Genomic DNA, 12,724 nt, shown 5'->3' with positions numbered 1-12,724 from the left:
ATGTCCACTGCATCAAGAAAGTTCCTCCTCTCCTTCTTTGTCTGAAGTTTCAGGTTAAAGTCTGCTCATTCACTCCCCATATGACTGCAGTGGAAGCCAGGAGCCCAGAGCCGCATTTGGTCTCCCATGTGGCAGGAACCCAAGTGTCTGGGTGATTATCTGCTGCTTTTCTAGGCACTTTAGCAGGAAGCTGCATCAGAAGTGGGCTAGCTGGGACTCAAACCAGCACTTGGATGTGGTGTGCTGGTGTTACAAGCAGTGGCTTAAGCCATTGTGCCACAACAGCAGTCCCAAGAGTCGTCATCTTTTCTGTCACCTTGATTCTTTTTCTTCTCCTTCTATTTTTAATGGACGTTTTCTATTTACAACTCTTATGTACATTGCCCATTTCTTCTAAGATATATATTGTTTTGCTAATTTTGACTGCCTTATGTGTAGCCCTTGTAAATTCTTCAGGATTGAGACCAAACTTCATATTTATTTTCCACTCCATGACACTCCTCACTGTGGGGGATATATAGAAGGCACTCAGCATATACATTCTTACATTATGGCTTGTTCTTGTGGCAATAAATGTTCTCTTACAATTGGTCTGCTGTTTGGTACTGTGGAAAAGATCAAGGTCTCCAACAGGACACTTTTACCCAAACATTTCTAAAGGATGCTGTAAATTAGAACCAACCACAAATAGGGAGCTGCTGCACTTAAGAGAAAGATGGTCCAGGCATAAAATCATTGAGCAATGACACTTTCTTGTGCCAAATGCAGTGAGAACCAGGGGAATTAAAGGTCTGACAGGTTCTGAGTTTAAAAAAAATTAATGGGACTGTTAAGAATGAGTACCAGGTGGGCACTGATTTCTGAGTTATTTGTAACACCTTTATCCTTATGCAAACCATAAAGCAGGTTGGCTGCTGACCAGAACCTGCAGCTGGTAGAGACTTCTTTGCACAAGCACTAGAGAACAAAGAATAATGATAGGCTTCAAGCCTTTTATATATTTATACCTGAGAAGGAAAATAAAATTATTGATGTCACAGGCCTGGGGCCAAAACTATTGAAATAGATCTACCTAGCTGAGGTTATGAAAATCCATGTGCAGTCGTAAGAAATGTCTGACTTTTAAAAATAGTTGGTTAACTTTGAAATCGTGATTCACATCCATCATTCACACACTATCATGGTTCCTCTTTCTAGTGTCTGAACACTTCCTCTCCTACTACCATATTGACTGCAGTTTGGAGACCAAGAAGGAGGTGGTTCAGTGCATGGGCTCCTTCCAGGATGGGGTGGCTGAGAAGTGTGTCGATTACTTCCAGAGATTCCGACGCTCTACCCATGTGACTCCCAAGTCATACCTCTCCTTTATTCAGGGTTATAAATTCATATATGGAGAAAAGCACATGGAAGTGCAGACACTGGCCAACAGGTAAGGGTGATGTCCAGCTCCAAAGTTACATTAGTAGTGGCTGTCAGTTAGAGCTGATTGCTCCTTGTGGTGTGGACAACTTGCAATGATTAGGCACACTTTTGTCACAGCTGGGGTGGTGGGGTTGCCAGGGAAGGATGCTAACAGTGTCCAGTGGAGAGAGGCCACAGATGCTACAGGACATCCTACAGGGAGCAGGACAACTCCCCTCCTTCCTAGCTGTTGTTAACTACGCAGGCCAAACTATCAACAACACTGAGATGGGAAACACTCCTCTTTAGCCTTTCCAGGAAGTTATTCATGGTTCCTAGGGTTTAATTGTTGCCCAATAGGATAACTATGATTAAGCTCTCTGTGGCCTATGCTTTCCTGTGATATTGATGGCAAACTTGTAGAAGTGATAGGCCTGTAAGGAGGTTGAGAATACAGACATACCGTCCTCCCTCTTCTTATCCCACTCCTTCTGAGTGACTAGAAGAGCCTGCTGGCCCCTGCACGTGTTGGCTGCACAATGAATACCCTGTTCCACTGCAGTTCCTTTGAAATTCCACTGCTGTCCTGTGTGCTTTTCTGAACACGCAGACCTTCTACTTGTACATGGCCAGAACCAGTCAGGGTTGTGTGTTAGGGATCCCTGAGTGAATGTTTAAACAAAATGACTCTGAGGGCTCCCATCTGTAAGATCACGTTATTTCAGGTTCAGAGAGGCAGCTAGTTCCTTTCTGGAACTTTTATGATGGCTTTAAATTTGTTTCTTTTCTTGAATTCAAATCTTTCTTCTTTTAATGTCATTGGACTTTTAATTTTTATTGTAAAAACAGTTATTTATTTTCCTTCTCCTAGGAAAAAGCTCCAAGCACTTGAAGTCTATTGTCATTCAGTGAAATTTCACTATTTTGTAGGTCTAGATACTAAACCCACTGTTGTTCCTCATGTCAGGAGCACATTTTGGGGCATTCACTCTTCCCTCGTGGCCTGTAAAGAAAATGCATGTGTTATGGCCGGTGCCGTGGCTTAACAGGCTAATCCTCTGCCTTGCGGCGCCGGCACAATGGGTTCTAGTCCGGGTTGGGGCGCCGGATTCTATCCCTGGTGCCCCTCTTCCAGGACAGCTCTTTGCTATGGCCCGGGAAGGCAGTGGAGGATGGCCCAAGTCCTTGGGCCCTGCACCCGCATTGGAGACCAGGAGAAGCACCTGGCTCCTGGCTTTGGATCAGCACGATGAGCTGGCCGTAGCGGCCATTGGAGGGTGAACCAACGGCAAAAAGGAAGACCTTTCTCTCTGTCTCTCTCTCTCTCATTATCCACTCTGCCTGTCAAAAAAAAAAAAAAAAAAAAAAAAGCATGTGTTAGTCTTCAGTTAAGCCTGAACTTAAAATTCTTTTTGTTTCCTGTTTGCATACACTCATTCTTCAAATGTGACTCTTGCTACTCTATTGGTGGACTTGTACTTGGAAATGGAGCCAAAATACCACAAATTTTAGCATTGCTTGCTTGGATTTTCCAGGATGAACACTGGATTAGAAAAATTAAAAGAAGCTTCAGAGTCTGTTGCAGCCCTGAGCAAAGAACTGGAACTAAAGGAGAAGGAGCTGCAAGTGGCCAATGATAAAGCTGACATGGTGGGTGGACATTTATATACATGCCCTATTCTACTTGAGTTCCACTTTTCATTGGGAGTCATGGAACAATTCATGCATATTTACTATACCATAACTATGGAAATATAGGTTATTTATTTCCATTAGAATAAAATCTCAATATTATATATGAACAATTGAGTAATTAGACAAAATTAATAAACAAAATATACATTTGGCTGTTGTTTCCTCCATTAGCTAATCAAATAATTTATTAGATAGAGGGAAAGAGAGAATGATTTATGAACTGGTTCATTCCCTGAATGCTTACAACAGCTAGGGCTGGACCAGACTGAAGTTGGGAACCAGGAACTGAATCCTGGTTTCCCAGTTGGGTGGCAGGGATCCAAGTGCTTGAGTCATCACGGCTGCCTCCAGGGTCTGCATTGGTAGGAAGCTGGAGTCAGGAGCTGGAGGTGGGGATGAAGCCTGGACGTTGTGGTATGGGATATGAGTGTTTCCATTGCTGGGCAAACACCTGCCCCTGTTTGGTAATTTTTGATGAAGCTCTTTTTGTTTTGTGTTGAATTAGGTCTTAAAAGAAGTGACAATGAAAGCACAGGCTGCTGAAAAGGTCAAGGCTGAGGTTCAGAAGGTGAAGGACAAAGCCCAGGCCATTGTGGACAGCATCTCTAAAGACAAAGCCATTGCTGAGGAAAAACTGAAAGCTGCAAAGCCGGCTTTAGAAGAAGCAGAAGCAGCGTTGCAGGTAAATCTGTGTGACCTCGCGTAGACGCCACTTTAGGGCCCAGGAGGAAGACGGAGGCAAACAAATACTAACAATAGCAAGGAAACGCTCTTCAGGTAGACAGCAAAGCTTTGCCCACTGGAATTATTTCAGGTAATGTTTTCTGCTTGGAGATCTTATTAGCTCTTCATAGATTTGGCACAAGCTACTGAACATCTCCTCCCCTTACTTTGTCATTGAATGGTGGCCAAGATCCTGAGTTTTCACTTCAGCGGTGTCATCAGTAAGCTGTGTGACACTGGGAAAGTCTCACATACTTTCCAAAATAGCCTTTGTCACTCACTCATTGAGGACACTGGAGTAGGTTATCTGTAACATACAACAGTCTCTGTATCTGTGCGTTATCCAGGTAAGGAGAGAGCTATTGCTCCAATGAGGCTTATCAATGACCGAGTTTGAGCAGGCTTCTGATGCAATTAATCCATACCACTGTGTGGCAATAGACAGAAATAGTGTCATTATGAAGAAGCTTGGTTGTGAGAAAGTGGAATGTGTTTGGTGAACTGGGTCACACCTTTAAAGGACTGGTGTAGTGTTGAAGACTCAATTTAAGATTATTCTGGACTCAAGATTGTTTTTACTTCAGTCTCATTCAGCTACTCCCTTATATTATAGATTCCTAGCCCAGGAAATGACTGGAGAAATGGAATATTGCTCATCTGCCCGCTGCAAATTCAAGTTATTTAAACTTAATCAAGCATGCATCACTCATTATTGATAATGTGTTTTTTAACCACTTTGTTAGCATGTGCCTTAAAACACTTCTATGTGTTTTTGATTCAAGTTAAGTTTTTAGGCTTTCTGTGTCAGTATACAACCTATGGATTTCTTTTATTTTTAAGTTATTTTAACTGATACATTAAAACTGATGAATTTAACGGGATACCACATGATGTTTTGATACTTATATACTTTGGTAATATACAAATCAAAGTAAACATGTCTGTCTCTTCAAACATTTATGATTTCTATATGGTAAAAATATTCAAAATCCTTTCTTCTGAATTAAAACAATGCGTGTACAGTATATCATAATCTTCTATAGTTGCCTGACTATGCAACAGAATATCAGAATTTCTCATTCCTGTCTGACTGCAACTTCATACCCATTAGTCAGTCTTTTCCCATCCTTTCTCTGCCTATTCTCCCAGCCTCTGGTGACTGCCATTTCACTCTCAGCTTTGTGGTACCAAGGTTTTTCAGTTCCTCATGTGAGTGAGATCACGCAGTGTTGGTCCTACATGTGCCTGGCTTATTTCAGGTACCACAAAGGCCTCCACTTCCATCTGTGTTGCTGCAAATGACAAGATTTCATAAGATATTGTCTCTTTCATCTCTCCCACTTCCCACATTGCTCTTACATGTGACACATCTTTGTTATTGTTTCCGTATTCCTGTTTGCACTAACCTGGGTTTTCAGTTTCTCCAATTTGTGGGAACCTTAATTACTCCACTCTCAGCCCTGCCCTTTGGCTTCACTGAGAGTCTCTCATCAGCATTGGGAAGATGATTATAGTACAAAGCATCCTAGCAAACCTTATTAAATTCAAGGCAGAGGAATGAAGCATATGGCATCTCAAGTCTTGCTCAAAGGACTAAGATTTCCCTAGATTTAAAAGGTTTGGCATGCCTTTTGATATTATAAAAATGCTTTCCATTATCCCCTTAATTCAGTACTCTCTACCACCAATTAGAACCACATAATCATCAGTGTAGAAATGTGCGGAAATGGATATGGTGATGGATGCATGAAAGAGATTTTGATAATTTCCCTCATTGGTCCTGTCTCCATCTCTTTTTGTAAGATTTATTTATTTACTTGAAAGAGTTACACACAGAGAGAAAGAGAAGCAGAGAAAGAGAGAGGTCTTCCATCCGCGGGTTCACTCTCCAACTGGCTGCAATGGCCGGAGCTGTGCTGATCCGAAGCCAGGAGCCAGGAGATTCCTCCAGTTCTCTCAAGTGTGTGCAGGGGCCCAAGCATTTGGGCCATCTTCTATTGCTTTCCCAGGCCATAGCAGAGAGCTGGAATGGAAGTGGAGCAGCTGGGTCTCGAACCGGTGCCCATATGGGATGCCGGCACTGCAGGTGGCGGCTTTACCCACTGCGTGACAGTGCTGGTCCCCTGTCTCCATCTTATTACCTCCTTGTGAACTTTTGAAATCTTGAAAAATGGTTATACTAGTAGTTTATTCTAAGAAAGTCCCAGATACATCCAGACTATAGCATTTGACATCAGGTTGCTCTAATGCATGCATCAAATAGCAAAGAATGTTTCTTCCTATCTTAGTGCTTGATCTGATTTAAGCTGCTGAAAGCAAAAAAAAAAAAAAAAACAAAACAAAACAAAACAAAACAAAACAAAACAAAAAAAACCCCTCAGGTGTTAAATAACTGTCATATTGTCATGGTGTATTAGGGATTATAAAAGTCATATTACTCTATCTGCAAAGAAAAGAGGAGTCAGTATTTAACTGACCAGGGTGAATGTCAGCTCTGCTCTGCCCCCAAACCCTTGTACTTGGATACCTAAAATACTAAGCCCAATTCTGTCTAAAAATTCTACTTTTTTTAAAAAAATGATTTTTTTTGAGAGGTAGAGTTATAGGGAGAGGGAGAGACAGAGAGAAATGTCTTCCTTCTGCTGGTCCACTCCCCAAATGGCTTCTACGGTCAGAGTTGGGCCAATCCAAAGCCAGGAGCCAGGAGCTTCCTCTGGGTCCCCCATGCAGGTATAGGGGCCCAAGCACTTGGGCCATCTTCCAGTGCTTTCCCAGGCCATAAGCAGACAGCTGGATCAGGAGAGGAACAGCCGGGACATAAACCGGTGTCCATATGGAATGGTGGCACCACATGGTGGCTTAGCCTTCTGTGCCACAGCTCTGGCCCCTGAAAATGCTATTTTTTAAAAGCAGTGCAGAATAAGCATGCCCAGGTCTTAACATTTTCTATCACTTTAACCTGATACTATTTTCTACTGTTTTTTTTTTAAACTATTTCTCCCCCTTTTTAAAAATTTTTATTTTATTTTATTTATTTTGACAGGCAGAGTGGACCGTGAGAGAGAGAGAGACAGAGAGAAAGGTCTTCCTTTTCCATTGGTTCACCCCCTAATGGCAGCTGCGGTGCTTCTCCTGGTCTCCCATGCGGGTGCAGGGCCCAAGGACTTGGGCCATCCTCCACTGCACTCCCAGGCCACAGCAGAGAGCTGGACAGGAAGAGGAGTCACTGGGACAGAATCCGGTGCCCCGACTGGGACTAGAACCCCGTGTGCCAGCGCCACAGGCGGAGGGTTAGCCTATTGAGCTGTGGCGCTAGCCTCTCCCCTTTCTTTTTAACCAAATATTTCAAATAAAGATCCACTGCCCCTTCCATTTCTTTACCACAGATTATCCTCAACTTCTAGCTATCTAGCTTTTGAAATGTTGGCGTACTGAAGCAATGCTTTTATGTGTGTGTGTGTGTGTGTATGTGTATACGTGCTCTCAGTCCTCTGAGAATAGATGGTTAGCCTTGAGCAGGTGGATAGACATCAGTTACCTTCTTTTGACAGGAAGGCTGTAAATGCAAACTAGGTGGAAGATTTTTAAGACCTAAAAGGAGTGAATATACATTATTCCTCCTAGAGATGGCACTGTAGTAGATTCTTATAGTTAGTATTTTCTGTATCCTTTGTTTCATAAAGAGTTTTATAGATAGAGCAATTACTATCAACCAAAATAGGTTTATGTGAGTATTAAATAATTTACTCCATAAGAATATCTGTATTGGGAACAGAATAGAACTTTTCTGAGAGTTTTGTGAAACTCTATTTCTCAAGTGCCTTTATTTAAAGGTCAGTTCCCAGCTAAGAAACCTCTAATTATTCAATCTGTCAGCCCTGGGGCTACCCTCTGGTGTCAGTCCACTGTGACAAGTCCGAGTTGCTTTAGAGAGAGGTAAGTTCCTGACCTACATGGCTAATGAGTAAAAAGGCACCACCAATGCTGTATTTTTCCTGGTTTCAAACCCTGATGTCTGTTTAAGTGCTGAGCATTATTGCCCCCCAGATTATACTTTTCTTTTTTTCTGACACAAAGTGGTCTGTGCAGTTTTAGAGAAGTCACAGCTCCTTATCTGCTGACCAACATTTCTCTCCTTCACTGTCAGTTTGAATTGTAAAAATCTGAACTTTCGCAGATGTGTCTTGCTATGGGATGAAATATGTGTCCAGACCCTATCATTCTGTATCTAACTGGAAGATGCAGCATGTGCACATGAAAAGTTTGTCTGCACTTTCTTCTCTGAGATTGGATGACCATGTCCTCCTTCCCCCTACCAGACAATCAAGCCTTCCGACATCGCAACCGTGCGCACGCTGGGCAGGCCCCCTCACCTCATCATGCGCATCATGGACTGTGTGCTGCTGCTGTTTCAAAGGAAAGTCAACGTGGTGAAAATTGACCTGGACAGAAGCTGTACCATTCCCTCCTGGCAGGAGTCTTTAAAACTGATGACTGCGGGCAACTTCTTACAGAACTTACAGGTTGGTTGTCGATCATGATGGATTGAGAGGGGACTCGGTCTTCACTGGGTGTCTGAATCTGTTAACAGATTTATCTTATGAATCTAAGAATTCACTCTACATACTTATTTTGATTATGTATTTAAGTGTTTCTTTTGGAGTAGAGCTTTCTCTTTCCAATGTCAGACATTGTAAGCATTAGAGATTTTCCTGACATATTTCCATACTGTAATAAAAGAAAAAAATTCGTTTTCAGGGGATAATACATATGTATATATATATATATATATATGTCGTGCATAATAGATATCAATATATGCATATATGTATCTTTTGAAGACCTCAATAGTGATTATTTAATATTAATTTATATCTTTTTAATTTTATTATGAGAAAGAGCTTACATGTAACAAAATGCAGAAGTGCCAAGTGCACTACTTGATGATTATTTATATTCATACATACTTATTAATGAATACTGAAAGCAGAGACTGTGTTTCTAGATTCCCAGAAATCACTTTCATTCCCCAACCCAGTCAGTAACATCACTTAAAATAATAATTATTTTGACCTTTATGCTGATCATTAATTTTACCTGTTTTGAAATATAGTTGTATGAAACCATACTTTTATGAACCCTTTGTTTTTGACCTCTTTTGTTCAGTGTGTCTATGAGAGTCACTCTTACTGTTGCCAAAGACAGAATTACATTATTTTTTTTCATTGCTATGTAACTTTCTAGGATATGAATACATGGTAATTATTTAGTAACTGGTTCTTGGTGGGATGGGAAGGAAAAATTGATTCACTATCATAGTGTTTATCATGGTGTAACTACTCTGACGATGGCAACTTCAAGCTACCAAAATTATGTTGTTGAAGGTAGAGCTGGCAAAACGCTCATAACAACACATTATTATTGTATCTATGATGTAGATAAAAAGGGTACAAATGACCTCAAAAAAGATGCTGGTAAGATGTAGTAAAATAGAAAGTTATGAGTTTTGCAGATGTGTTACTTTGTTTTAAATATAATTTATTTAGTTAAAGGTTTATATAATTTAATTTTAATAATGGGTGTGTTTATCAACCGGTTTGCAGAATACCTCAACATTTAACAGTAATTTCTCATGAACCTGTATGAATGAGCCCTAGCTTGAACACTTTAACATGTTTTGACTTGTTTAGCCCATACACTCTTTTTTTTTTTTTTTTTTTTTTTTTCTGACAGGCAGAGTGGACAGTGAGAGAGAGAGACAGAGAGAAAGGTCTTCCTTTTGCCGTTGGTTCACCCTCCAATGGCCGCCGCGGTAGCGCGCTGCGGCCGGCGCACCGCGCTGTTCCGATGGCAGGAGCCAGGTGCTGCTCCTGGTCTCCCATGGGGTGCAGGGCCCAAGCACTTGGGCCATCCTCCACTGCACTCCCTGGCCACAGCAGAGAGCTGGCCTGGAAGAGGGGCAACCGGGACAGGATCGGTGCCCCGACCGGGACTAGAACCCGGTGTGCCGGCGCCGCAAGGCGGAGGATTAGCCTGTTGAGCCACGGCGCCGGCCAGCCCATACACTCTTGATGGACTTTTGGGTTGCTGCTGATTTTTGGCTAACATAAATAAAGCTATGACTCTTCGTCTGCATGTTATTTGGTGCTTGCATGTACACATTTCTGTTGGCTCTTATACTCAGGAGTGCAATTTCTTGGTCTTAGATTATGTATATTTAATCAACTTTAGTAGATCATGCCACTGAGTTTTCAAAAGTGATTATATAAATGTACACACCAATCAGCAGTTTTGAATTGCTCCACATCTTCATCAATTTCTACTTTTAGCTCTTTTGTTGGGTTTGTATATTTTTTATTATTATGGGTTTAATTTCCATTTCTCTGATGACTCATGAATTTGAAAATATTTTCATATTTTATGATAATCTTGGGAATTTTTCTCTTAAGGTCTGTTCCAGCCTCTTGACTATTTTTTATTATTTTATAGAATTTTATTAAGATATTAAACATGACTGTTTTGTCATTTATATATTTTTAAATTTTTTTTTAAAATTTTTATTTATTTATTATTTTTATTTATTTTGATATATATTTTTAGACATCTCTGCCACTTTATGGCTTAGTATTCATTCTATCAATAGTGTCTTTTGATAATCAGAAATTCTTATATTTAATGTAGTCCAATTAGTCAATATTTTCCTTAGCAGTACTTTTGGTGTCTGTGTTGAGTTTAGGAGATCTTTGTCTACCTATAAGCCAGATGAATTCTTTTTTTATTTCCCTAAGAAGGTTTGCTTTAGCTTTCATATCTAGATCTTGAGACAACTGAGAATACCCAATTCATATCCATTGCCTAAGCTATAACCTTAGTGCTAACTTTATTCCATTTTGCAGTCCAACATCACCCAAGTGACTGCTATGACTAGAGTCTTGTGAGGTACCTTATAGCAACTATAACCATGAGTAGCTTATGAAACCAGTGAGCTGTACAGACTAGTCCCAGATAATTATGATATTCTGTGACAGTGGAATTGGATTTCAAGTAGAATCCTGGCAAGTGACACAAGAGGCCTACTTTGTTTACCTGGTGGGAGGGCCACTGCTTTTGAATCATACCTTTCTGTTTGTCTTCTTGCCACATGGTCCACTCTTCTGTTGGTTCTAGATATACTTCTGGCTTCACTATTTTTCAAGTCTCATAAAGGAAATGCGCCTTCAGTGAGTTCGGAATGAAAGTGTGTTCTAGTCTGTATGGTATGTTTGTTTGGATGCTCAATTTCTTTCTACTTAGAAAGTATTTAATCACACTCAAAAGAGAAAATACCACTTTCAAGTTCCAATTTTGTTCGTTGTCCAGTCTGCCCTTTCTAATACAGGAAGGCATTCTGAATCTGTTTCTGCCACTGCTTTACAATTTCACCCCTCCAGAAGTTATTAATTCTCTCATATTTTTGATAGTTCTGTGATTAAAAATTAATTCATTATCCTCAAGGCCTAGTGTCCAAGTTATTATCTTCACATTTCAGTTGCGTTTAATAGAACTTCTGTCTACAACTATGATATGTTTAGTTGCTGGTAAGTGCTAAGTCTCTATATCCTTAGGCTGAACATACCTGTGTGTGTGTGTGTTTCACTGTTGATCTTATGGATTTGTAATCCAGTATTTAGGATTAATGTCAAGAAATTTTTATAGCTTTAGGAAATTGAATAATCATATTAGTGCTTACCACCTAAATAATTTACTCATTCCCTGAATCCTAGTATATTTATTTAGGGTTGGTATTTTTTTCCACAGAAGACAAAGTGTATAGTAACGTTTCTTTGCTGTCATCCCTTACTGTTTTTTCATTTTTATGACTTGCCTTATATCATGAGATATTGACAAAGTACAAGTATGATTTGAGTTTGATTTCATGGAAAGAAGTGTTTTACTCAATTTTACTCCTTTCTTTCATAGCAATTCCCAAAAGACACAATCAATGAAGAAGTGATAGAACTTTTGAATCCTTACTTTGAAATGGCAGACTACAACATTGAAACTGCTAAACGCGTATGTGGGAATGTAGCTGGTCTTTGTTCCTGGACCAAAGCCATGGCTTCGTTTTTCTCTATAAACAAAGAGGTGCTGCCCCTGAAGGTATGCCTCCCGGTAGAATTGCGTGACCATGCCTGGGAACGGGTGCTAGGTCAGCTGGTCTAACTTTTCACAGTAGCACCGGAAACTTTAGCCTCTGGTGCCAGGGTACCCAGATCCACTGGGAGAGCAAGTATTAGAAAGACAAGGCATAGTGTGTGCTTCTCTGTCATTCTACTTTAATCAGGATCCTATGATCCTTTAAGTATGGACTGACTCTCGGTAAACATGCAAAATCCATTGTGGGTTGTTGGATAGTTTTCTTCCACAATGTCAACTTGAAAAAAAAATACATAGAAAACCACAGCACAGCATTTCTCTGTAATGTTCAAGATCTCCAGCCAGGGAGCCCTGTGAGTGAGTCATGATGTGGATGCTGGTGACTGGAAAATGCCTGTGTCTGGTCTTGGTTGCAAGGCTTGCATGTTCTTCTGTTCTCAGGAAGAGACTGATTTATTTATTATTTAAGGTGACTTTGAGAATAGACTTGTGTTTCCTTTTGAATAATTGACATTTTTATCTTAATTCATATATACGCCCCACCACTACAACACACTCAACCTCCATCAAATTGAGAGGAAGTGCATTTTTGAAAATGAAATGCTAACTTCTCAACATTGTATCATAAGACTTGGTTGATTATCTTGATTTTGTGTAGGTCTGATAGCCCCAGACCACCTATTAAAACCCACTTACATTTGAAACTACCCAAGGAACATATTAATTATGAAAAGAATAACCAAGGGTAGCACAAAGATAGGTATAGGAT

General features: G+C 40.4%; 1 protein-coding gene across 1 annotated transcript in view; it reads left to right on the top strand.

Annotated features, from left to right (window-relative positions):
- The window catches only part of DNAH5 (dynein axonemal heavy chain 5), a 265,270-nt gene that overhangs the window by 178,350 nt on the left and 74,196 nt on the right, over positions 1 to 12,724 (top strand). The window contains exons 56-60 of the mRNA XM_062212620.1: positions 1,198 to 1,429; positions 2,937 to 3,051; positions 3,602 to 3,778; positions 8,139 to 8,342; positions 11,779 to 11,958. Of these exons, the coding sequence (XP_062068604.1) occupies positions 1,198 to 1,429; positions 2,937 to 3,051; positions 3,602 to 3,778; positions 8,139 to 8,342; positions 11,779 to 11,958 (908 nt within the window). The remainder of the gene's footprint in view (positions 1 to 1,197; positions 1,430 to 2,936; positions 3,052 to 3,601; positions 3,779 to 8,138; positions 8,343 to 11,778; positions 11,959 to 12,724) is intronic.

The sequence above is a fragment of the Lepus europaeus genome, chromosome 15 (assembly GCF_033115175.1).
Source record: "Lepus europaeus isolate LE1 chromosome 15, mLepTim1.pri, whole genome shotgun sequence".
NCBI lineage: Eukaryota > Metazoa > Chordata > Mammalia > Lagomorpha > Leporidae > Lepus > Lepus europaeus.
This window is presented reverse-complemented; position numbering and strand designations above follow the sequence as displayed.